General features: G+C 42.5%; 1 protein-coding gene across 3 annotated transcripts in view; it reads left to right on the top strand.

Moving 5' to 3' along the window:
* LOC117363412 (cytochrome c oxidase assembly protein COX16 homolog, mitochondrial) overlaps positions 1-26,106 on the top strand; it is a 123,934-nt gene that overhangs the window by 76,460 nt on the left and 21,368 nt on the right. For all 3 annotated transcript variants that reach the window (XM_033951072.1, XM_033951074.1, XM_033951073.1), the window contains exon 4: positions 2,936-2,998. In XM_033951072.1, coding sequence (XP_033806963.1) covers positions 2,936-2,998 — 63 coding nt within the window. The remainder of the gene's footprint in view (positions 1-2,935; positions 2,999-26,106) is intronic.

Below are 26,106 nucleotides of genomic sequence, written 5' to 3'. Positions count from 1 at the left end.
CCTGTTCCAGAAATACCTAAACGATTGACCCGCTCTCCCTCTTCCTCCCCCCTCCCTATTCCACCTGAACTTACAGCACTGTTATAAATATAATCTGTTATCTTCATCTTATCGTAACTTTACGTTGCTATTTATCCCCAACAGGTCCTGTCGGACATTACCTACTAAAATGTACATATTACATTTTCGCTCAGCAAATTGTATTTCTATACTATTGCCTCCTGAGGTCTCTGATCTCTGTATTTCCTCTGAATATCTACTTATTGTATTTCGCTGAATGTCCAGCACTCTTGATTGTAAACTGCCTAGAAGTCGCAAGATTGTGGCGGTATAGAAGAATAAAGTTATTATTATTATTATTATTCTGCCTGGCAATGTTTACAGAAAATTAAAGGTAAATGCAGGTTGGGAGGGGTGGTAGTGTTAGAATAGGAAAAATGCCAATTGGATTGAGGGGAGAGAGTGAAAGAATTAGATGCTTGGAAGGGGCGTGGCAGAGAGCCGACCAGTACATAGGCTTGTCGACAGTAAGATGCTGCTCCCTCAAGAGTACCACCTGAGGTTATTGCCTCAGTTGGCCTCATTATAGGGCTACCCCTGACTGTGAGAGAGGCCAGTTATTCAGGATAGTGTTTCTCAACCTTTTAAGCCTAAGGATTTCCCATATAAACAAATAAAAAATATATGGTACTCCCGTCCTCATAGAGAGGACTCCTATAATCAAAAGAAGAGCCAGGGAAACAATGAAAGTCACCCCTTCACCAGTTTGCTATGATCTCTGGATTAAGCACACACAGGAAATCCAATACAATAGCATTTAACTTTAGAAAAGGAGACTATGATAACATGAAGAGAATGGTTTAATAAAAAAAAACTTAGAGGAGCAGATGCAAAGGTAAAATATTTACATCGGGTGTGAATATTATTAAAAAAATACCATCCTGCTAACCTAGAGCTGGTACAATATATTTCATGTATTAAAAAAAGAGGAAGGAAGATCAAATGGCAGCTGGTGTGGTTAACAAAAGAGGTGAAAGAAGTTATTAGAGCTAAAAGAAAACCCTTCAGAAAAGTAGAAGGATCTGATGAAGTTAATAGGAAACACATAAGGAATGGCAAGTCAAATGAAAAGCGCTGATAAGGAAGGCAAAGAGAGACCTTGAAAAGATTGTATTAGAGGCAAAATCACATAGTAGAAACTTTTTAGGTATATTAGAAGCAAGGAGCCAGGAAAAGAATTAATTTAATCGCTGGATGGCCAAGAGGTAAAAAAGGCGCTCAGGAAAGACGAGTCCATAGTGGAGAGATTAATCCTTTGCTTCAGTCTTCACTAAGGAAGATGTGGAGGAAATATCAGTGCCAGAAATGATATTCAATACTGATGAGCCATAGAAACTGAAACAAATCTCTGTAACCCTGGAAAATATTATAGGGCAATTTGACAAATTGAAGAGTAACAAATTGCCTGGATCAGAAAGTATGCATCTTGGAGCACTGAGAGAATTGAAAAATAAACTTGCAGAGCTGCTGTTGTAATTTTATAATTTCTCTTTCAAATCTAGTATAGTACTGGAAGACTGGAGAGTGACCAATGTAACACCAATTTTTTAAAAAGGTTCCAGAGTTGATGTGGGAAATTATAGACCAGTGAGTCTGACATTGGTGCTGGGCAACGTGGTAGAGACTATTATAAAGGACAAAATTATAGAGCATGCACATAAGTATGGATTAATGAGACAAAGCCAATATGCATTTAGTCAAGGGAAATCTTGCCTCACCAATCTTAATACATTTCTTCAAAGGGATAAATAAGCGTGGATAAAGGTGAGCTGGATAGTAAAGTTGTGTATCTGGATTTTCAAAAGGCATTTGACCAAATATCTCATGAAAGACTTTTGAGGAAATTAAAAAGTCATGCAATAGGAGATAATGTCCTATTATGGATTAGGAACTGGTTAAAAGATAAACAGAGAGTAGAGTTAATGGTCAATATTCTCAAAGGAGAAGGGTAAACAGTTGGGTTCTCCAGGGGACTGTCCTGGGACTGCTGCATTTTAAAATATTTATCAATGATCTAGATGAGAATAACTAATGATAAATAAATTTCTAGTTAAATCGGTGTGTCATGCTGAACAGTAGGATATTCTCCTCATGCTCGTGAGCCATGCAGAAGAGAGGCCAGGCAAGATGGGCAGGTTTTCAACTCCTCCTCCTTTCTCCAGAGGGCTCTGTTGCCACCTTCAGTTTTAACTTCTGCTCGCATGCCAGAAGGTGTCTTTCTGATCTGCTCTGTATATTTGTTTATTATTTTCAGTATTTTTCACTTTTTTTTTTTTGCAAACATTGGTGCTTCAGAACTCCACAGTGCATGGGTAAGCTCTGCCTGTGTAGAGAAGAAGCAGACTTGGGTCTACAGTCAGCAGGTTAATCCTTTTTGGCCAGCCTAAAGAAAAGGGAGATAGAGGATGGGCCATTTGGCCTTTATCTGCCATCATATTTCTATATATCATTTTGAAATTTGGTGCAAAGACTGAGCTTATAGTGCATATATACAGACTTTAAAAAGGTAGTGTGAAAATCACTCCTAAATTGACTTGCAGCAAGGGAGCAGTGCTTGAACTTGGGCAGACAGTGGCATAGTAAAGGAGGGTGGACCGCTCCGAGTGCCATCTTGGTGGAGGGTGCTGGCACCTCTCCGTCCCCCTGTGCCATTCTCGCGCACTCCTTTCCCACCCCCATACCTCTTTAAATCTTTGCCAGCACGAACCTTTATGCGGGGCTGTTTTGAATTCTGAACTCCATGTACAGATATCTGAAGTGCATGAGGAGGAGTTTATTTAGAAAAATATAAAACTAGCCCAGGGGTTTTGCAAAAGGGTAATTGTGAGATTTTGAGCATTACTAACTTTAGGTTTCTCCCTTTGTTTGGCTGCAGATTGATCCAGCATTAGAAGAAAAAATAAAAAAGAGCAAGGTTTCCTTAGAATCAGAATATGAGGTACAGTATAACATTTCTTTCTTTTTTTTTTTTTTTTTACTAGTATGTCATCAATTTTCTGCCCACATTGGGCAGCAGTTGGGTATGCCTGTGTCTTACCTAAAATTAGACAAAACCCAATGTTTGGTTCAGTCCCCTTTAGCTACTAAATCATGTATTGTACCAAGCTTTGAATGCATGGAACTTTTTCTAAAAACAGAAATGGCTTTGATATTTGACTACAAAGTATGAGACCACAAACATTCAGAGATGCTAACATTTCAGTACTATAATGAGGGGTTTTTGCATTTCTGGATGACAGGGACACGTTATAACCTTATTTTCCTTCTTTGAGATAGGGTCAGTTAGATGACATTTTAGGGGTCAGTGTACAGAAGATTGTGCTAGATAGCAAATGAATGCCTGCATCTTTTAAAACCAAATCTAATAAAACAACTGAGATTCTCTACATCAGTACTAAGGCATTTAAATATAGCTGGTTCAGAAGTCTCCACAGTTAAAATGCTTCCTGTGAATATACAGGAGTAAATGTGTAACAGGGCACCCATTATAGATAGGATATGGTTATGGTGCCTATTTTGATCCTATTCCATTAAAAAAAGTAGGCGCCTATTGTGGAACATGAGCACAAATGGCTAAGTGTGTATAATCACATCAGCCCTACAACTGGTATAAGTGCCCATGCCTAGATGTTAGAATGATATCAGTTATACACATAGAGCGACATAATAATAGAAAAAAAAGGTCTTAAGTCTGTTTTGGGCCTGGAGCGCTAGTTGCCCAAAGTCGGCAGCATCTAAAGTCCATTCTCGAAAAATACGTCCAAAATATATTTTTTTCGAGAATCATCTAATTATACGTCCAGCTGTTTGAACATCCAGACCGCCAAGTCATCTATCTTTATACTGCATTCTTGTCCCAAAAATCGTCTAAAAAAGACCTTTTGGATGTAGGAGGGGTCAGCAAAATGATGGACTGGGAAGTCTGTTGGTCATGAATTTGAATTTTGGTGGGAAAGTTTATTGGAAATCCAGGACGATTGTCAGAAAAGAGGCTGGGACTTGTGAAATGGAGGGTTTGTAGGATCTGAGCAGAGGAGAGAGAGGAGTCAAAGACAAGGAAGATAAGAGTTTTCTCCACAAAAATAGAGAATGGGGAGGGGAGAGGTGGGCTTAGCTGGAAAGATAAGGAGCCATATTCAGTTTTAGGTAGCAGTGAGACATCCAGGCAGCAATATCAGACAGGCATGCTGAGACATGGGCCTTGATTCCTGTAGAAATATCTGGTGTGGAGAGTTAAATCTGGGAGTCATCAGCATAGAGGTGATACTGAAAACCATGAGAGGAGATCAGTGCATCGAGGGAGCAGGTATAGAGGGAAAAAAGGCAAGGCCCCAGGATAGATCCCTGGGATACACTGATTGATAGGGAGAGAGAGAGGAAGAAAACCAGGAGAGAACATAACTCTGGAATCCCAGTGAGGACAATGTATCAAGGAGTAGGTGGTGTTTAACAGTGTCAAAAGCAACAGATAGATTGAGAAGAATGAGGATAAAGTCCTTTGGATCTGGTCAGGAACAGGTTGGAGACTTTAGCAAGGGCAGTTTCCTTGGAATGCAGTGGGCGAAAGCCTGGTTGAAGTGGGTCAAAGATAGCTTGAGATGAAAGGAAATCAAGGCAGTGGCGGTGAACAGCACATTCAAGTACCTTGGATAAGAAGAGAAGGAGAGAGCTGGGGCAATCGTTGGAGGAGTACGTGAGGTAGAGTGAGGGTTTTTTGAGGAGAAGTGTAACTATGGCATGTTTGAAGACATCAGGAACAGTTGCAGTGGAGAGTGATAGGTTGAGGATATGAGAAATAGGAGGGATGGCAGTTGGAGAGATAGGTTGGTGGTAATCGGATCAGAGGAGTAGATAGTAGGTTTTGAGGAACAGAGAAGTGCGGTTTTCTCTTCAGTGATTTCAGAAAAGGAGAGTTGTGGGAAGGCTGGCAGAGTGGACAGATGGATATTTTGAACAAGAATTAAGAGCTTAGCACTCCAAGATCTGCTGAACTGTTTAAAATCATACTGTGCTAAAGTCACCTTGTAAAAATGAGATGCTTGGCTTCCATGTAGGTCTCTGTATTAGGTTCTGTCTGCTGAGGATTCTAGTAAATAACAACTTTTGCACCTTTTTATTTACTGCTTAGCATGAATGGGTTTTTTAGCTAGCTCCTGTTCTCGCTCATTGCACTATAAGATGATAAAGCTCTAAACTGGTGTTATCAGTATAAGTAACACAACTTGACCCAGTTGGTTCTCACAAAAGGAATGCATAAGGGTGAAAAAGCAATTCTAGTTCTTTTGCTTGGAACTAAAGAGTTAGATATTCAAAGCAATGGCCACCACATAAAGATAAGAAGATGATTTACTGCTGACCTCTATGTCTGATATTTGAATATATACACATATACTGTAAATATACTGTAAAGTGGTCTCAAACTCGCGGCCCGCTAGGTACTATTTTGAGGCCCTCGGTATGTTTATCATAATCCCAAAAGTAAAATAAAACGGTTTCTTGATCATATGTCTCTTAGCTATAAATTACAATATTATTATTAAGACTTAGCCAAAAAGAAAGATTTATAAACTCTAAAGAGTTTTACCTCATGCAAAATTGTCATTTCTTTAATAAGACATTAACTATTTTTTTCTGAGGCCCTCCAAGTACCTACAAATCCAAACTGTGGCCCAGCAAAGGGTTTGAGTTTGAGACCACTGATATATACTGTATATATATATATATCACACACACCAGATAAATTTATTCAGATAGTGGCTGATGTGAATGGCTAAATTTTTAAAAAAGTAGTTATGCTGTTAGTGCCTGAAACTGACTGTGTAAGTGCCCTTGAATATTGACCAGCTAGTACTTTATTTTCATAATGATTTTTAGCAATGAAGGAATGCTTTAATCTTTTTTGGTTACATCAAACCAGTATCTGAATGCTACATATTTCTAACATATAGAGGCCCTTTTACTAAAGCATAGTGCAAGCTTAGCGTGCACTAATAGACATTAGTGTGCGCTAAGTGCCAAGAAGTCCATCATATACCTATGGACTTCAAAGTCCATTTCTGAGAATTTTATTGAGAACTCTATAATCCAGAAAGTCAGGTTTCTGTTGAGGAGACACAGCAATATTTACAAAAGCTTCATTTACCTTCAAAATCAATTGAGACTATGGAACAGTTAGATAAGGATATAAATGAAGACGAGGTTGCGGCAACTATAAAGGCCATGAGACACAGTAAATCTCCGGGACTAAATGGGTGAACTTCCTATAAAAAGTTTTGATTGTTTCTTATCCCTCTATTAGTTAAACTCTTTAATTCGCTCAAGGAGGAAGAACAGTTTCCATTTTTTATGCGGATCGTGGGTATTACTATCTTACCCAAACCGAGGAAGGATATCTTACAATGCAGCGGGTATCGACATATTTCCCTATTATGGCTAGCACTAAAATCATTGCTTGGATACTAGCTGCCGTTTAGCTAGCTTAATGCCTCAGTTAGTCCAACAAGATCAAGTAGGTTTTATAGGAGGGAGACAGGCCTGATGGAATCAGAAGGGTATTAAACATGATGTGGGCAGCTCAGAGAAGTTCCAATCCATGGGTAGCAGTAGCGGTAGATGCATAAAAAGAATTTGACCATATGGATTGGAGGTTTATGATACAGGTCTTACAAAAGGCCATCATAGGGAAAAGATTTATTAGTTGGATACACTCCCTGCACAACCCATTGGCATATGTGAAGGTAAACAGAGTGTGCTCTTCACTATTTCAGCTGTGGAGAGGGACTCGTCAAGGGTGTCCCCTCTTGCTGTTATTATTTGCCCTAGTTATAGAACCCTTAGCACAAGGAATCCGTCAGAATATAGAAATATCAGGTTTAGACATTGCAGGCAGAGAGCATGAACTCTTTTTTTGCAGATGATATTTTGGCCATAACAGTGGGGACAGAAAATGCTCTGGGAGCTCTCCAGGCAAATGTTTAACTATGGCTTGTTGTCAGGATTTAAAGCGAACTTGACAAAGATAAAAATTTTGTACCTATCTGTTCCAGCAGATCAGATAATGTGCGCATTTTCCAAAGTAAATTGTCATTCTGGTGAGTTAAGGAGCCTATCCGCTATCTTGGGATTCAGATTGGAATGAATTAGCAGCAGTTACATAAATATAACTTTTAACTATTCTTGGCATCAATTACTAGAGATTTAGAAAGAAGGGATAAGCTTTATACTGTTTATTTTGGAGATAGATTTTTATATTGGCATAGAAAGATTTTTTATTTTATATGGGGGGCAACCTAGGGTATCCAGAGAGATTATGTTTCAGTTCAATGGGGAAGGAGGATTGGGGGTTCCAAATCTGGCTTTTGCTGTTGCAAGATGCTTCTTTGTGAAGCACAGTAAGAGATTTTTCAAATTTGTTTTCCTGTTTTTATTGGGATCATTTAATGTTTACTTGATTATAAGAATTTGTGACTCCTGATGTAGGTGGGTGTCCGCCGAAACTCAGCTCTTTGTCAAGTCTTGATTCGATTAAACTTTACATTGGATAAAAAAGAGTCTTGATTAAGCTTTATACTGGCTGTAAGACATTGTGTCAAACCCCCATTCCTTTGCTTTTACTTTTATTTTTTGCATTATTATTTAACAGCACAGCTGTTGGGGTGGGGTGGGGGTTGCTAAATGACACCCATCCCTAAGCAATAGGTAGAAGTGGAACAAGGTATGGGTGGGCTTCTTAGGGGAATTTCTAGAATAAAATCATTTACCGTGGGTGGGTTTAACCTTGAGGGAGATTCATGCATTGGAGAATCCTTTTGTGAGGGCTACTTTGAAATTATGGCGGGGCATTAAAATTAAATTATTCAAAAGGAAAAGAGGGTTGTTTTATTCCCTTTGGGCTATATTTTGGATTTTCAACCTGGAAGAGAGGGAAGAATTTTTAAATAATGGAAGGCTCTAAATTTAAGATATTTTGGACAAGTAATAGAGGGTGGTAACATTATGGCATTCCCCGATTTCCAGGTCATCTATGGCTTACAGTCAGAGGACTTTTTCCCTTATCTACAAAAAAATAAAAGTTAAAACCCCAAAGCAGCTAGAGAAAACCAAATTTGAACAACTCTTGGGTATCCCTGTACATAGAGGTTTTATATACTTAGAGGGGCATAATCAACAGTGTGCCTAAACATGAGTTTGGAGGTTTTGTGCAAGATATCCACAACCCCAGTAGGAAAAATGTCCATTTTCAAAGTGCCAAACATCTATCTCTTATTTTTGAAAGTGAGCTTGGTATAAGTTTTGGTCCTTAGGACATCTACCTTTTTTTCCCATTTCCAAAAATAAAAACATCCACATGAAAAATGCACAAAGGCAAGTTTTGTAGATGTACCCACCAACTACCTTGTCTGATCGCGGCAGAGGAATCATCAGCTGAGCTGGTATCTGGGATTCCCCTTGCCAGTATCATCAGAGCCGCAAACCTCTACACCCCCTCCCCCTGACATCCCCAGACCTCTCCAAACATCCTCTGATTTCTCCTCCCCCATCCCCAGATACCCCTCCCGTACCTTCAGATGAGAACATGGCAAGAGGGAAGCCCACTCCCTCCTGCCTACAGGACCGCTTGCTGAAAATGATGGGGCTTCCCCTCCCAATGCATCTTGGGATGCATTGGGAGGAGCCAAAGGCCCTAATTGGCTAAAATACAAGATGCATTGGGAGGGGGAAGGCCTGTCATTTGCAGCACACAGCCTTGTAGGTAGGAGGGAGTGGGCTTCCCTCCTGCTGTTTTCTCATCCGAAGGTCCAGGAGGTCCAGGGATGTGGGAGGGGGCCCAGGAATGTTGAGGAGATGTGTGGGTGCGGGGATGTCAGGGAATGTCAAGGAGAAGGGTTTAGGGCTCCGCAGCTCGGTTGATCCTGGCAAGGGGAATCTCCATCAGGTGAGCCAACAGGAATCCCTGAAACTGGCTCAGCTGATGGGGATTCCTCTGCTGCGATCAACTTATGAGAAGCCTATGGATTTTAATTTTTTTTCACTCTTTGGGTGGTGGGAGGGGATCATGACCACTGGGGGAGTAAGGGAGGTCATGTCTTAAATCCTTGAGTGGTCGTCTTGTCAGTTTGGGCACCTTTGAGAAACTTAGACACAACTCAAACAGGTCTAATTGCTTACCTCTGTGTTCCCTCTAGGAAAGCTTTGATTACAGCTGCAGTATATCCAGGTTGAAGCGCGCCCGATTCCTGCCCATAACACACCTCCCAACATTCCCCTTTGATCTCTGGACACACAGCAGCTTAGAAGTGCTGCTGAATGTCCAGAAAGTTGGTTTTGATTGTCGTCACTTGGACGTCCCTGCTATTAGAACGTCCAAATGCCAACTTAGGCTGTTTTTGGGATGTTTAAAAGTTTGAATTATGAGCACCTTAATGTACAAAATCATTCATGAAACGATACATTTTAGAACCAGATATATGAAGGCATGGGAACACGATCTTGGTTATTCTCTTACAGAAGAAGAGTGGGGAGACATTTGTTTAAGATCTTTTCATTTATCTTATGCACCTCAGATATTAGAAAATGCAGTTAAGATGTTAGTACGGTGGTACAGGACTCCCCTGATGATAGGACATATGGAGGGCACGGGAAAAACCAGAGGGTGTGGGGAGATAGGCACTTTTAAACATGTGGTGGGAGTGTCCTATACTATGGGACTTCTGGAAACAAGTTATAGGTTATGTGCAACAACTGTTGGGAAGGTAGATTTCTATTACTATGGAAATGGTTCTTCTAGGTTTTCGATCAAGAGAAATTACAAATTTGAGGGATAAAATACTGAGACTATCCTTCACAGCTGCATGCTTGGTGATTGCATAACTTTGGAAAGGACAGCTGGGATGGATATAAGAAATATACTGTCTTACGGTGTTGTACACCAAGTTATGGCCACAATTCCACAATGTTTGGAACCGATACCTTGAACTAGAAAAGTTGACTGATTCATTAGTACCCTAGAGGAGGGTGATATTATCTTCAGATATTAAAGACACTGAATTATGATTTGTGTTTTATTTTAAAAGGCCCTATGAAGTTCAAGAGATTCTATATGAGAACCCAGTTGGGAGGGTGGGGAGTATCCAGGGATTTGGGGTTCGTTTTTGGGAAGGGGAGGGAGATGAGATTGATTCTGTTTTGTTTTTTCATGTTATTATGAAGAGAATTGTGAGCAGTGCGGGCGTTGAAAAACTCATTTCGTCTCACAGTTTGTAATATTGTATGTTATTTACAAAATTTAAGGAAACAGTTATAAAAAAAACCATAAGCTGATCACTGTAGCTGAACGTTGATCCACTTGATTAAAGTACTCCCCCCTTTTTACAAAACCATAGTGTGGTTTTTAGCACCGGACACAGTGGTAACAGCTCTGATGCTCATAGGAATTCTATGAGCGTCAGAGCTGTTACCACCTTGGCCGGCGCTAAAAATTGCACTATAGTTTTGTAAAAGGGGATCGGGGGGGGGGGGGGTAGTTAGGCTTTAGCTTTTGTATTTTTTTTATTCTGTTATGTTGCTGTTTCAGATATATACTTGTTAAGCTTTACTAAAATGCAAACTGAAAAAAAAAATGAGGGAGGGGAAGGGGTTATGTCTAGGAAAACATGATATGGTATCTAGGACAGATGAATTTGTAAGAGATAGCAATGTAGTCACCAGGGCAGGAACGGAGAGAGCTGCCACAGCTGGGGGAGGAGAAGTTAGAGAAAGGAAGTTATAGCAATGGGTAGGAAGAAAAAACTTGGCAGCTCAGGAGGAACAGACAGTTAGGGCTAGATTCACTAATCTGAGATCCATGCCCGATCCGTGTCCAATTGCATGCAGGCCAACGAATTCACTAAAGGCCTGCATGCAAATGGAGGCGTTGGCACTCCCCCCTCAGACCGCACGGATCGCTGGAGAGCGATCCTTGAGCATGCGCAGACCATCTTCCTTGATTGTAGATGGTCTGCACATGCGCTGGCCCTTCGTGCCTGTGTTTTTTTCTTTTTTTACTTACTTTACTTTTACTGGTTTTTTTTTACTTCGCGAGCCCTTGGTTTTAACCCACTTTAAACCCATGGGTTAAAACCGCAGGCTCGCACTGCGGGGAAGGGCAGGCGAGTTGGGGTTGAAAAGGGCAGGAGAGTCTGGGCAGAGAGCAGGGCGGCCAGAGCAGGAGAATTGGGGCAGAGAGCAGGGTTTTAGCACAAGCGACTGGTCCTCACAAGTCACTAGTTTTTTGATTGGCCAGCTAGTCGGTGTGCCAGAAGAAGTTTTGTGAATCGCGTCCTTCCTGCTTTGCATGCTGATTCCCCTCATTTGCATGCACAGATCAGGATCGGATCGGTACACAGGTTAGTGAATCGGGTCGGAGGGAAATCGGGTCACAAAGGGCTCACAAACCAATTGGTTTGCTTAGTGAATCTAGCCCTTTAAGTTTGTTTGATATACCACTAGTAGGATGCACTTACATTATGGTTTACAATAAAAGTCAAAACAATTTTATAGGAAAGCAGAAATGAAAAAGAAATTATAATCTTCAACTACTCACAGGATAGAAAAGACAAACTGCTGTAACACTCCAAGACCTCCCAATCCTGCCATAACTGCATCAGAAAGTTTTAAAAACATCTCTGAATAGAAATGCTTTAAGGCAATTTCCAAACGCTTAGTAAGATGGCTTCATCCTCAGAAAATATAGCAAATTATTGTAGTCATGGGGGCTGGGAAAACTCTAGTGACCTAGAGGTGTTATGGGAGAGTCTAGTGACCTGAAGATACAGTTGTTTGTTTCAGCAGCTAGCACCAGCAAGACCCATAATTTCCTGTACCTCCAAGGGGAATGTAAAAATCTGTGACAGAAAACAAATTTTGCAGCTGTTGCCATGGAATCGCAGAACACCAGGAGCTTGGATCATGACTGTTTAAGGAGCTTAACCTCTTCCACCCCCTTTTTCATAAACATGTCTGGTCTAGGATATTCTACAGTTGCATGTAAGAACGTTCCTGTGAGTCACGAGCCATATTAAAATTTTTTTTAAAAAGTGGCATGTTCATTAACTCTGGCAAACCACTGTTTATCTTAGCACCATATCAGTGTTGAAGGACAGTGTTTTGAGAACCATAATTATATTGACTGTTCACAGAAATTAATTTAAAACAAATACGGCATCTGACTTTCTGGTATAAAATAATGAAGACTAAGTCAAATAGTATTTGCCATCCATTATTGATTAGAAACATCTGAAGCATGCTTCACTTGAGATGAAGTTCTGTCGTCTACAGGCTGTGAAAATTCCTTTTACTACAATTGCTCGCAGTGGCACAGTTTGTCAAGGCAAACAATATTACATGATTTGTATCACGTCAGAGGCAGCGCCGGACTCCACCTTAAGGGGGAGGGACCAGCAAGGCACACGCGGTGCCGAAGAGGGAAGAGGAACAGCGTATCTGAAGCTTCACTGCTCAGGGCGGAGGAAGGCAGCGTCGGTGCCGAGCACCGAAGAAGGCAGCAAGGAGGAGACCAGGCTTGGGGAAGCGGCGAGAGTTCGCTCCGCCCCCCCCACCGCGTCAGAGGCAGCGCCGGACTCCACCTTAAGGGGAGGGGCCAGCGCGGCACACACGGTGCCGAAGAGGGAAGAGGAACAGCGTACCTGAAGCTTCATTGCTCAGGGCGGAGGAAGGCAGCGTCGGTGCCGAGCACCGAAGAAGGCAGCAAGGAGGAGACCAGGCTTGGGGAAGCGGCGAGAGTTTGCTCCGCCCCACCACCATGTCAGAGGCAGCGCCGGACTCCACCTTAAGGGGGAGGGGCCAGCGCGGCACACGCGGTGCCGAAGAGGGAAGAGGAACAGCGTACCTGAAGCTTCACTGCTCAGGGCGGAGGAAGGCAGCGTCGGTGCCGAGCACCGAAGAAGGCAGCAAGGAGGAGACCAGGCTTGGGGAAGCGACAAGAGTTCGCTCCGCCCCCCCACCGCGTCAGAGGCAGCGCCGGACTCCACCTTAAGAGGGAGGGGCCAACGGCGCCCAGCCGTTCGGCGCCCGGCGAAGGCGCGCGGCAAAGGCGCTCGCCTTAGCAACAGCGCCTTTGCGAAGGGCCTCAAGAAGGGCCAAGTTACTACACCCAAGAGCACCAGGGAAAGACTGAAAGGTACGGAAGAAGCAGGCGCAGAAGGAACGAACATACACAAGCAACAGTAAGGTAAGGTAGAGCAAAGGCAGCACACACAAGAAGAAGGCAGTAAGGCAGCACACACAAGAAGAAGGCAAGAAGCAGGCGCAGAAAGAGGCAGGCACACAAGGAACAAACACACAAACAAAGTATAGTAAGGTAGAGCGAAGGCAGCACACATAAGAAGAAGGCGCAGTAGGAAGCAGGCACACAAGGAACACGTAATCTTAAGTGTTAAAGTAGGAACGACAATGGAAGCAGAGGGAAACCAGAAGATGAGCTTTCCAGTGTTCTGCACTGACTGTCATATGTATGACTACCTCCCCTCGGGGAGACAGTCGTATGTATGCGGTCAGTGTCAGGAGCTGGAAAGCTTGAAGAAGGAAGTCAAGCGACTAGAGGACAAGATACAGGAGCTAGAAGGATCTTACACCACGGAAGACCCATTCAGGACAGCTGAAGACTTCATGAGCGAGAGACACATCGAGAAGGAAGTCAGGGAACTCGAGGAATTCATTGAGGAAGCATACAAGAGGAGGGTGGAAGAGAACGAACTACAGAAGAAAGAAGAAGTTACACCAACATCGAAGGGAGAACAAGAAGCAGAAGACCTCAAAGAAGACACCCATAGAGGAAAAACACACGAGGGAGAGAAATTGGCCAGTCGATGCCCGGAGGAAGAAAGAGCGGAGCACACCGAGGACACTGACCTGAGACCCAAGCGAACATTGAAGAAGGGAAAGTCAGTGATCCTAGTGGGGGACTCGATCCTGAGGCATGTGGACAGCCACATAGCAGGAGGGAGAGAGGATCGACTGGTGACCTGCCTCCCGGGAGCGAGAACCAAGGACATCGTGGACAAAATTGGAAAGATCCTGGATGGAGCGGAGACGGAAGAGACCACAGTAATGATCCACATAGGGACGAATGATGTCAGCAGGAGGGACTACAGAAGAAGCACGCTGATAGAACAGTTCAAGATCTTGGGAAGGAAGCTGAAGACGAGGACCCAGAAGATAGCGTTCTCAGAGATCCTACCGGTACTGAGGGCAGATGTGAAAAGGCAAGAGGAACTACAATCAATAAATGCGTGGATGAGGAGATGGTGTGAGGAAGAAGGATTCCACTTCGTGAGGAACTGGACGATGTTCTGGGGCAAGAGCAAGCTCTACAGGAGAGACGGATTGCATCTGAGCGTGGCGGGAACTAGACTTCTAGCAAACAACGTCAAAAGAGGAATAGAACAGGCTTTAAACTAAGAAGAAGGGGAAAGCCGACAGTCGACCAAGCGTCAATGATTCGGAAGAAGGTATCTAATGAAGATACTGAGGGGAAAAAAGGCTTGGAAGAAACAAGGGACAATTTACAGGAGTCGACTAACTAAGAAGAGGAAGGTAGAAAGATTGTAGCCAAAAAGAAGACTCTAAAGACCGAAGCACAGGGAAAGGAAATGAAGGCAACAAAATTCCAGGAGCTAAATTGCATATATACTAATGCAAGGAGCCTAAGAAACAAAATGGGGGAATTAGAAGCCATGGCCATTGCAGAAGACATAGACATCATTGGAATCTCTGAAACATGGTGAAATGAGGAAAGCAAATGGGATACAGCACTGCCGGGGTACAAGCTCTATCGCCAGGACAGGTCAGGACAGAAAGGCAGTGGAATAGCACTATACATAAAAGAAAGCATACAATCGACAAGAATGGACATAGCAGAGACGGCCAACAAGCTAGAATCACTATGGGTTAAAATACCGGGAAGGAAAGGGCCTGAAATAAAGATAGGCCTATACTATCGTCCTCCCGGACAAACTGGAGAGATCGATGAAGAAATGGAAGCTGAGATGAAGCGAGAATGCAAAAGCGGTAATACGGTTATTATGGGAGACTTCAACTACCCTGGGATAGACTGGAGTCTTGGAAGCTCAAGCTGCACTAGGGAGACAGAATTTCTGGAGGCTGTACAAGATTGCTTCTTGGAGCAGCTTATTAGAGAACCAACGAGAGGAATTGCCACTCTGGACCTAATCCTAAATGGACTGAGGGGACCTGCAAAGGAGGTGGAAGTAGTGGGACCGTTGGGAAACAGCGATCATAATATGGTCAAGTTCAAGGTGGAACTAGGAATACTGAAAGGAAAGATAACCATAACGACAACTTTTAACTTCAGGAAGGGAAACTACGAAGCAATGAGGGGAATGGTAAAGAAGAAACTTAGGAACACTTCCAAAAAATGGCAGACGGTGGAACATGCCTGGTCCTTTTTCAAGGACACGGTGAACGAGGCACAAAATCTGTATATCCCCAGATTCAGAAAAGGGTGCAACAAGAGTCGAACAAAAGACACGGCGTGGATAACTAAAATAGTGAAGGAAGCGATAGGCAATAAGAAAAATTCATTCAGAAAATGGAAAAAGGACAAACCTGAGGGAAACTTGAAAGAGCACAGGAAGTATCAAAAAGAATGTCACCATGTGGTTCGAAAAGCCAAAAGAGAGTATGAAGAGAGACTAGCCAGGGAAGCACGAAATTTCAAACCATTCTTTAGATATGTTAAAGGCAAACAGCCGGCTAGGGAGGAGGTGGGACCGCTGGACGACGGAGACAGGAAGGGAGCGGTGAAGGAAGAGAAAGAGGTCGCGGAAAGACTTAACATGTTCTTTTCGTCTGTATTTACAAGCGAAGACACAACCAACATACCGGAACCCGAACAAATCTTCAATGGAAATCAAGCACAAAAGTTAACATCCATGGAAGTGAGCCTCGATGATGTGTACAGGCAGATAGAAAAACTAAAAACTGACAAATCCCCAGGTCCGGATGGAATCCATCCAAGGGTTCTGAAGGAACTAAAGGAGGAAATAGCGGAGCTACTACAGCAAATTTGCAACCTATCTCTGAAAACAGGTGTGATCCCAGAGGATTGGAAGATAGCCAACGTTACGCCCATCTTTAAAAAGGGATCAAGAGGTGACCCGGGGAACTATAGACCGGTGAGTCTGACCTCGGTTCCGGGGAAAATGGCGGAAGCACTGATAAAAGAAAACATCGATGAACATTTTGAAAAAAACGAACTTCTGATATCCAGCCAACATGGTTTCTGCAGGGGAAGATCGTGCCTGACTAACTTATTGCACTTCTTCGAGGGAATTAACAAACAGATGGACAGAGGAGACCCCATAGACATCATATACCTAGATTTCCAGAAAGCCTTTGACAAGGTGCCTCATGAACATCTACTCCGGAAACTGAAGAACCATGGGGTGGACGGAGACGTGCATAGATGGATCAGAAACTGGTTAGAGGGAAGGAAACAGAGGGTAGGAGTGAAGGGCCACTACTCGGACTGGAGGAAGGTCACGAGTGGTGTTGCGCAGGGCTCGGTGCTCGGGCCGCTGCTTTTTAATATATTCATAAATGATCTAGAAACAGGAACGAAGTGTGAGATAATAAAATTTACGGACGACACCAAACTATTTAATGGAGCTCGGACGAAGGAGGAATGCGAAGAATTGCAAAGGGACTTGGACAAACTAGGGGATTGGGCTGAGAGATGGCAGATGAAGTTCAATGTTGAGAAGTGTAAAGTATTGCATGTGGGAAACAGAAACCCGAGGCACAATTATACGATGGGAGGGATGTTATTGACTGAGTACCCAGGAAAGGGACTTGGGGGTAATGGTGGACATGACAATGAAGCCGACGGCACAGTGTGCAGCGGCTGCTAAGAGAGCGAATAGAATGCTAGGTATAATCAAGAAGGGTATTACAACCAGAACGAAAGAAGTTATCCTGCTGCTGTACCGGGCAATGGTGCGTCCGCATCTTGAGTACTGCGTCCAGTATTGGTCGCCGTACCTTAAGAAGGATATGGCGTTACTCGAGAGAGTTCAGAGGAGAGCGACACGACTGATTAAGGGGATGGAAAACCTTTCATACGCTGAGAGATTGGAGAACCTGGGTCTCTTTTCCCTGGAGAAGAGGAGACTTAGAGGGGATATGATAGAGACTTACAAGATCATGAAAGGCATAGAGAGAGTAGAGAGGGACAGATTCTTCAAACTTTCAGAAAATAAAAAAACAAGAGGGCATTCGGAAAAGTTGAAAGGGGACAGATTCAAAACGAATGCTAGGAAGTTCTTCTTTACCCAACGTGTGGTTGACACCTGGAACGCACTTCCAGAGGACGTTATAGGGCAGAGAACAGTTTCGGGGTTTAAGAAAGGATTGGACAATTTCCTGCTGGAAAAGGGGATAGAAGGGTATAGATAGAGGTTTACTACACAGGTCCTGGACCTGTTGGGCCGCTGCATGAGCGGACTGCTGGGCGCGATGGACCTCAGGTCTGACCCAGCAGAGGCATTGCTTATGTTCTTATGAGAAAAATATATATCACATATGTCACTTAACAAAGAGCAAATGACTGCTGTGATAAAAGCATTTGTTATATTTTCATATTTAACAGGGGAGATATAGGCAGGCTGTGATCACCTTCTTTGGAGAGAAGGTGATGCTACTTCTAACACTGGAAAAATATACCAATGAAATGTGGAATGTGTATAATGAGTGTTAAGATTGGCTAGGTCAAAATGACATTATAAATTGAATTGATAAATCAGTTCAATTTTTACATGGATTTTTTAAAATGTATATTTTTTAATTTACAGTGTTCAGTATGTTCTGTAAAAGCAGTATTTTCTATTTTCTGTAACAAGTCTTCCTATTCTAAGTGCCTCCTTTGACACTGAAAAGTGGAAGGTGAAGATTCAAGATGACAGTCTAGGAAAAGCTGATGATGATATAAAAAGGGTCTAAAATGTCAGGTGTATTTCAGTCACACATAATTTTGGAGAATTTTTTTTCTATCTTATTTTTGGCCATGGAAAAAAACCAGCATAGACTGATCTCTTCCAGAGAAATATATGCATTTAAAGGACTTGATTTTATAATAGGACGCCTTTGTGAGAAGCCAAAAAAGGAGCACATTTTAAGCCTTTTTTGTAAAGGTGACTTAGGTGGCTATGTACCTTTATGCAAAATGTATTTATTATTTATTTACCACCGTTTTGAAGGAATTCACTCAAGACAGTATGCAGCAAGAATAAGTCAAACATAAGCAATAAAAAATAACAGCAGTAAAAATATTCAAATTAAAATCAGAGGATGTCATAGTATGCTACATTACAGTGTCGACACAATACACAGTAAACATTTTAATAGACAGCTTAGGGTGTAAGCCAAATATGAAGCATATAGATAAGATAGAGTAGCTGGAGTAAGAAAATAAAGGGGACTAATTTAAAGAAGTTGCATATGAGGTCAAAATGGTGCTTGAGAATTCTCAGCTAGGATAAACATGTCTTACAGTATGTGCAGCCGGTGTCACTTCTGTGTGTGCGTGTGTGCCTAGCAAGTTAGCTACTACTTCCATTAAAGGCCTGGCTGAAACTTTCACATACTTCCTAAAGTTGAGATAGTCTTAAGCAAAGCCTTACAGGGAGTTCATTCGAGAGTATTGGGGCTACTCCGGAGAAGGCTTGCTAGCAGGTATCATGGATTTAGTCAAGGGAAATCTTGCCTCACCAATCTGTTGCATTTCTTTGAAGGGATGAATTAACGTGTGAATAAAGGTGAGTTGGCTGATATCATGTATTTGGAATTTCAAAAGGCATTTGACAAAGTACCTCATGAAAGACTTCTGAGGAAATTAGAGAATTATGGGATAGGAGGTAATGTCCTATTATGGATTAAGAACTGGTTGAAAGAAAACAGTAGGTTGAAATAGTCGATATTCTGAATGGAGAAGGGTAAATAGTGGGATTCTGCTAATAAATACCTCATTCAATAAATTTTCAAAAACTTTTTTTTAATTTAAATGTGAAAAATAAACCCTTCTCACTACTTATCCACTGATATCACTTGATAACCTCAAAATCATTTGCAGAGCCACTGAAGAATAAAAGGGTCACTAAAAATTATTTTATTCTTCAGTGCCCCTGCAAATGATTTTGAGGTTATCAAGTGATATAAGTTGATAAGAAGTGAGAAGGTTTATTTTTCACATTTAAATTAAACTTTAAAAAAAAATTTATTGAATGAGATGTATTAGCAGATTTAAGTGATTCTCTCAGTATCCTGCATACAATGTCCAGTGATTGAATCATCTCTGCTGGGACCACTGCTTTGTAACATGTTTATCAATGATCTAGAGATGGAAATAACTAGTGAGATAATTAAATATGCTGATGACACAAAGTTGTTCAAAATTGTTAAATCACAAGAGGATTGTGAAAAATTGCAAGATGACCTTGGGAGACTGAGCATCAAAATGGCAGATGATGTGAGCAAGTGCAAAGTGATGGCATGTGGGAAAGAGTAACCTGAACTACAGCTATGTAATGCAGGGTTAAGATGTTAAGATTCACTGCCCAGGAAAAGGATCCAAGTGTCATAGTTGAGGATACACTGAAACCCTCAGCTCAATGTGTGTCGGTGACTAAGAAAGCAAATGGAATTATCAGGAAAGGAATGGAAAACAAATATGAAAATGTTATGATGCCATTGTATCTCTCTATGGTACGGCCACACCTCAAATACTGTGTGAAATTCTGGTCGCCATATTTCACAAAAGATGTAGCGGAATTAGAAAAGGTACAGAGAAGGATGACATAAATGAGAAAAGGGATGGGAACGACTTCCCTATGAGGAAAGGTTAAAGCGGCTAAGGATTTTTAGTTGGAGAAGAGATAGCTCAGGGGTGATATGATAGAGGTCTATAAAATACTGAGTGGAGTAGAAAGGATAGATGTGAATCATTTGTTTACTTCTTCCAAAAATACTAGGTCTAGGGGGCATGCAATGAAACTACTAAGCAGTAGATTTAAAATAGACTGTAGAAAATATTTCTTCACACAATGTGTAATTAAACTCTGGATGTTGGAAAATATGCATAGAGCAAGGAATCTCCGCTTGGTTAATTTCCCAGTGACTCATTTACTATCTCCTGAAATTTTGCTAAGGAAGTTTTTTAAAGAGATACTGGGATTACCCAATTCGGAGAATTTTCCAATCAATAATTGCTATTATATTCCGCAAAAGAAAATAAAATCCGACCAGGAGGTGGACCACCTGGTAGCAAGTGAAATAAATTTGACAGAGTTTTTGGAAGATTCTCAGGATGTTATTCAGAGTACGTCCACCATGGTATTAACATGCATGAGTGAGATAGATAAAATGTTAATTATGAAACTTTACTTTAAAAATAGGTTGCTAAAATTCTGTGGAGATTTGGTTAGAATTTTTCCTGATGTCTCAAGAGCTACGCAATTAAGGAGGAAATAATTTTTGAAATTAAGAGGAAGAGTCTTAGCTCTGGAGGTATCTTTTTATTTAAAATTTCCATGCAAATGTCTTGTTAAATTACAAAGATACAAAAGAAGAGGCAAAAATGTCAATAAGGACTCTATGAGTGTGTCTATCAGCCAATCACTACTAACAAACCATACCACACTAATAACAAATGTCAATTTAGGAATAGGGACACTCTCAGTGTGAGGTTATTAGCAACGGGAGAACAAACTCCAGCCCTTCCACTTACAAAGGCAAAGGTGAATCACCCCGCCTGCACACCATCATCGGGCGTCCCTAGTGTGCAAAATCAATAGTGCAGAAATAATGTAATAAATGAGTCACAAACTGTGAACTAGTGAGAGAGTGAACAAACTGAAAACCCACTCATAGAGTCCTCCCCAGCCTAATCCCCAAGATGCAAAATGAAACCACAGCCAACTTAGCTTTTAAAACGAGCCAAATGAAGTCAATGAAAAATTGCAGGAGACCAGAATAGTCATTGGATCAACCGGTTTCGGGTGAAACCCTTCATCAGGATCATACGGCTAGAGCAGAACCGGCTGGGAGGGAAGCAGGAGAGCCCGCAGAGGCAACTGAACGGGCTTAAAAGCAGATCCAAAATAACGTCAAACACTTTCAACCAATAAAAAACAAGAAAAGAAAAAACAGGGAGGAGTCACCAAAAGATCAAACAATGGTATTCCACTCCATACATTCATTGAGACCCCCCGGAATGACCGTGCCAAGCTGGAAAATCCAATATTGTTCTCTCAATTGGAGCTGTGTCATTCTGTCCCCTCTATAGGTATCAGGAATCTGTTCCAACACCATCCATGTTAAATGTTGGAACTCATGGCCCAATTGTAAACAATGGGGAACCATTGGAGCTGCCTCAACCTGCCTCAACCTGAAGTCTACTCTTGTGTTCCGTCAACCTGGTTTTGATCATTCTGCATGTGCGTCCTACGTAAGATAACCCACAGGGGCAGTTGATGACATACACTACCCACCGTGATTCACAAGTGGTGTGACTCCTTAACTGAAATTCCCTGTGGGTATGGGGATCATGCCAACAAGACACAGTGATAGTATTAGCATACATGGAACAACGTCCACAAGGTAGATGAGAACCAGAACTGCTCTTGATAACATGAGTAGACAACAGATTTTTTAGATTCCTGGGGCGCGAGAATGCAATGAGGGGGAGGGGGTTCCTGAAAGATAGAGTGGAAACTCAAAACCTGCCAATGTTGTCTGATAAGGGCAGCCACTTGTTGAGCCCGAGGGGAGTATGTGACCACACATACTTGATGTTCTGGATCAGAACGCTGAACGTGATGGAGCAATAGTTCAGGATTAGCATGCCGGGCGCGTAAATAAGCCCGTCTAATAATCCACTCCGGGTATCCTGTATTAGTTTATTATTATTATATTTGTTAAATTATAAGACATTGAATATATATTCTGGGATCCAATTCAATTGCAACAGTTCTTAATATCTCGAGAACAGAAATGATTTTCTTTTTCTTTAATGACTCATTACTTAGAAATAGGTGGGTGTAAGATTCCCATAATAACGTGGAATGATTAGGATTCTCATGAATCTGAATCAATTCTTAACTATTTTTGTTAGTTGGATAATTTTATGCCTCTCCAATTATTTGTGGGCTTGAAAAGGAATGTTTGTGTTGTATATGATTGTAAACATTATTGTAAGTCGCCTTTTTTTCCTTGGTATCTATTGATATTGTAAACTTTTAAATTTATAAATAAAATTAAAAAAAAAAAAAACTCTGGAATTTGTTGCTGGAGAACGTGATGAAATCAGTTAGCTTAGCAGGTTTTAAAAAAGGTTTGGATAATTTCCTAAAAGAGAAGTCCATAGGCCATTTTACTACTTGAGTTCTAGCTAGGTACTTGGGACCTGGGTTGGCCACTGTTGGAAACAGGATGCTGAACTTGATGGACCTTCAGTCTGTCTCTGTATGGCAATTCATATGTTATGTGATGAAGCTATTAAGTAGCTGCTGGAGAATGTGGTAAAATCAGTTAGCTTAGAATGTGTAATTAAACTCTGGAATTCATTTCCGGAGACTGTGGTGAAATCAGTTAACTTATCAGGGTTTGAAAACGGTTTGGATAATTTACTTAAAGAGAAGTCCATCAGCCATTATTGAGATGGCTTGGGAAAATCCTCTGCTTATTTCTAGGGTAAGCAACATAAAATTAGTTTTACTACTTGGGATCTAGCTAGGTACTTGGGACCTAAGTTGGACACCATTGGAAGCAGGACACTGGGCTTGATGGACCTTCGCTCTGTCCCAGTATGGCAATTCTTATATGTGATGTCCTTTGAAGAGGGTGTGGATAGGGTTACTCTCTGGGAGGACCTTAGTGAACTTGGAAGTGTGTAAAGGTAGATCCTGTTCTTCTAGTACTCTGGACCATTTCCTGTAAGAGCCTTGAAGACCAGACAGAGAGTTTTAAATTTTGCCTTATATTGTACTGGTAGCCAATGAAGTTTTTACAAAACTTGTGTGATGTGGTCACATGGCTTACAACATTCTGTTAGTTTGCTGCAGCTTTCTGAATCAATTGGAGTTGATGCAGACCCTTTGTACTCAGACCAGTGTAGAGTGCATTACAGTGATCCAGTCTTGATATTATCATGGCATGCACAACTGAGATAAGACTTGCCTTCTCAATGTAAGGAGAGAGGCAGCTTAGATGTCACAAATGATAGAAATAGCTCTTAAAGGTTGCTTGGATTTGGAGGATTAAAGTAAGAGCTAAATCTAGCTGTATTCCAAGGTTCCTGACTTGTGATTTGGGGGGGGAGTTCATATTTCCAACAAGAGATTTTGATGTCATATATGTGCCCACTTGTGTTTGGGACCCTTAAAGTATCATTTTTACTTGGGCTCAGGCAGAGTTTGTTGTTTTCAGCCTATTCTTGAATTGATGTTATGTAGTCAGTTTATTCAGAGCTGTGAATAAATCAGTTTCAATTAGTATGAGTAGCTGTATGTCATCCGCATAGATGTAGAACTTGGGTGTCCATTGACCAAATTAGCTTGGCTAATGGCTTGAGGTAGATATTGAACAGAATAGGTGACAGCATCGATTAGTGCCCATGGTGGCAATGAAGTGTTGCCAAACAGTATGGATTGTTGTCTGTTTCATAAGACAGGATCTGAACCAAACAAGTACTGTTCCATTGATACCTGTTTCTGCTAGTCATGCTAGCATAATATCATGATCCACAGTGTTGAAAGCTGCTAAGAAATCTATCATTAACACAGAGACAGATCCCCGTCTCGATTTCTGTGAACATCTAGTAGGAATACAAAGACCGTTTCTATTCCATAACTGGGTCTGAATCCAGACTGGCATGGATCTAGTTATTATCCCAGGACAAGCAGGCAGCATATTCTCTACATGTGGTAACGTCACCGACGGAGCCCCCTAGCGGACGTTTTTGCAAGCAGACTTGCTCGAAGACCTTCAGGCTTGCGATTGGCCCGCGCATGTGCGCTTGCCCCTCCCGCCCTGCCTGTTCCATGCTCCTCCTCCACAAAAAGTCCTCATGACGGACTCATCGACCTATGCTTGGGGGGCTCATCTGGACGGTCTGCGCACCCAAGGTCTTTGGTCCCATGCCGACCGCCTTTGTCACTTCAATCTTCTGGAGCTTCGGGCGATTTTCCTCGCTCTTGAAAGCCTTTTGTCACCTTCTTCGCGACCGGGTGGTGCTAGTTCGCACGGACAACCAGGTTGCAATGTATTATATCAACAAACAGGGGGGCACGGGGTCCAGGTCTCTGTGCCAGGAGGCGATGCGGCTCTGGGATTGGGCCATCCGCCACAACATATTCATTTGAGCTGTCTACATTCAGGGCCAGCGGAACTGTCTGGCAGACAAGTTGAGTCGTCTTCTGCAGCCTCACGAGTGGTCCCTCCATTCCGTGACCCTGCGTCAGGTGTTTGCTCATTGGGGGACTCCAACCGTCGATCTGGTTGCGTTCCCCTCAATCACAAGTTGCCCCGCTTCTGCTCCAGGGTTTTCCTTCCTTCTGGATTGGACGGACGAGTTCCTGTATGCGTTCCCTCCATCCCCTCTGATTCTGAAGACTCTTGTCAAGCTCAAGTCTTCGCGTGCCACCATGATTCTGATAGCTCCTTGGTGGCCCCGACAACCTTGGTTCTCCCTTCTGTTGCAACTCAGTTCCAGGGAGCCTCTTCCTCTGCCTATTTTTCCTTCTCTGCTTACACAGAGTCAGGGTTCTCTGCTTCATCCCAACCTCCAGTCTCTGCACTTAACAGCTTGGTTCCTCGAGACTTAATGCCCTCATTCCAGTTCTCCCAGCCTGTGCCTGGAGGCGTCTTGGAGGGAGTCCGCTCGCCAATGTTACCATCAGAAGTGGACCCGCTTTTCTTCCTGTTGTGCTACTCGGCAGCTGGAGCCGCTGTCTGCCTCCTTGTCAGCTGTACTGGATTATCTGTTGCACTTGTCTGGTTCTGGGCTCAAGTCCTCTTCGGTTCGAGTCCACCTTAGTGCTATTGCTGCTTTTCATCATCCGATTGATGGGAAGCCTGTCTCTGCTCATCCTGTGGTTTCCCACTTCATGAAAGGACTTTTCCACTTTCATCCGCCCCTCAGGTGGTTTGGGATCTTAACGTGCTCCTTGCTCAATTGATGAAACCCCCGTTCGAGCCACTTGCGTGGGCTCACTTGAAGTATCTTACTTGGAAAGTTGTGTTTCTTATTGCTCTCACTTCTGCCCGTCAGGTCAGTGAGCTTCAAGCCTTGGTAGCGGACCCACCTTTCACTGTCTTCCATCACGATAAGGTGGTTCTCCGTACCCATCCTAAGTTCTTGCCTAAGATTGTTTCTGATTTTCACATCAACCAATCCATTGTTCTTCCTGTGTTTTTCCCGAAGCCCCAGTCTCACCCTGGGGAAGTGGCTCTACATTCTCTTGATTATAAGCGTGCGCTGGCCTTCTACTTGAAGCGCATCGCTCCTCATCGTTCTGCTCTCCAGCTGTTCCTTTCCTTTGATCCTAATTGCTTGGGTCGCTCTGTCTCTAAGCGGACCATTTCTAACTGGTTGGCCACTTGTATTTCTTTCTGTTATGCTCAGGCTGGTCTCTCCCTGCCGGGTCGAGTCACAGGCCACAAGGTCAGGGCGATGGCGGCATCTGTTGCTTTCCTCCGCTCCACTCCCATTGAGGAAATCTGTAAGGCTGCCACTTGGTCCTCGGTTCATACGTTCACCTCTCACTACTGTCTGTATGCTTTCTCCAGGCATGACGACCATTTTGGCCAGTCAGTTTTGCAACATCTATTCTCCTAAATTGCCAACTCTCCCTCCATCCCTTTCTGGTTAGCTTGGAGGTCACCCACATGTAGAGAATATGCTGCCTGCTTGTCCTGGGATAAAGCACAGTTACTTACCGTAACAGGTGTTATCCAGGGACAGCAGGCAGATATTCT

This window comes from Geotrypetes seraphini, chromosome 7 (genome assembly GCF_902459505.1).
Source record: "Geotrypetes seraphini chromosome 7, aGeoSer1.1, whole genome shotgun sequence".
NCBI classification, from domain to species: Eukaryota; Metazoa; Chordata; class Amphibia; order Gymnophiona; family Dermophiidae; genus Geotrypetes; species Geotrypetes seraphini.
This window is presented reverse-complemented; position numbering and strand designations above follow the sequence as displayed.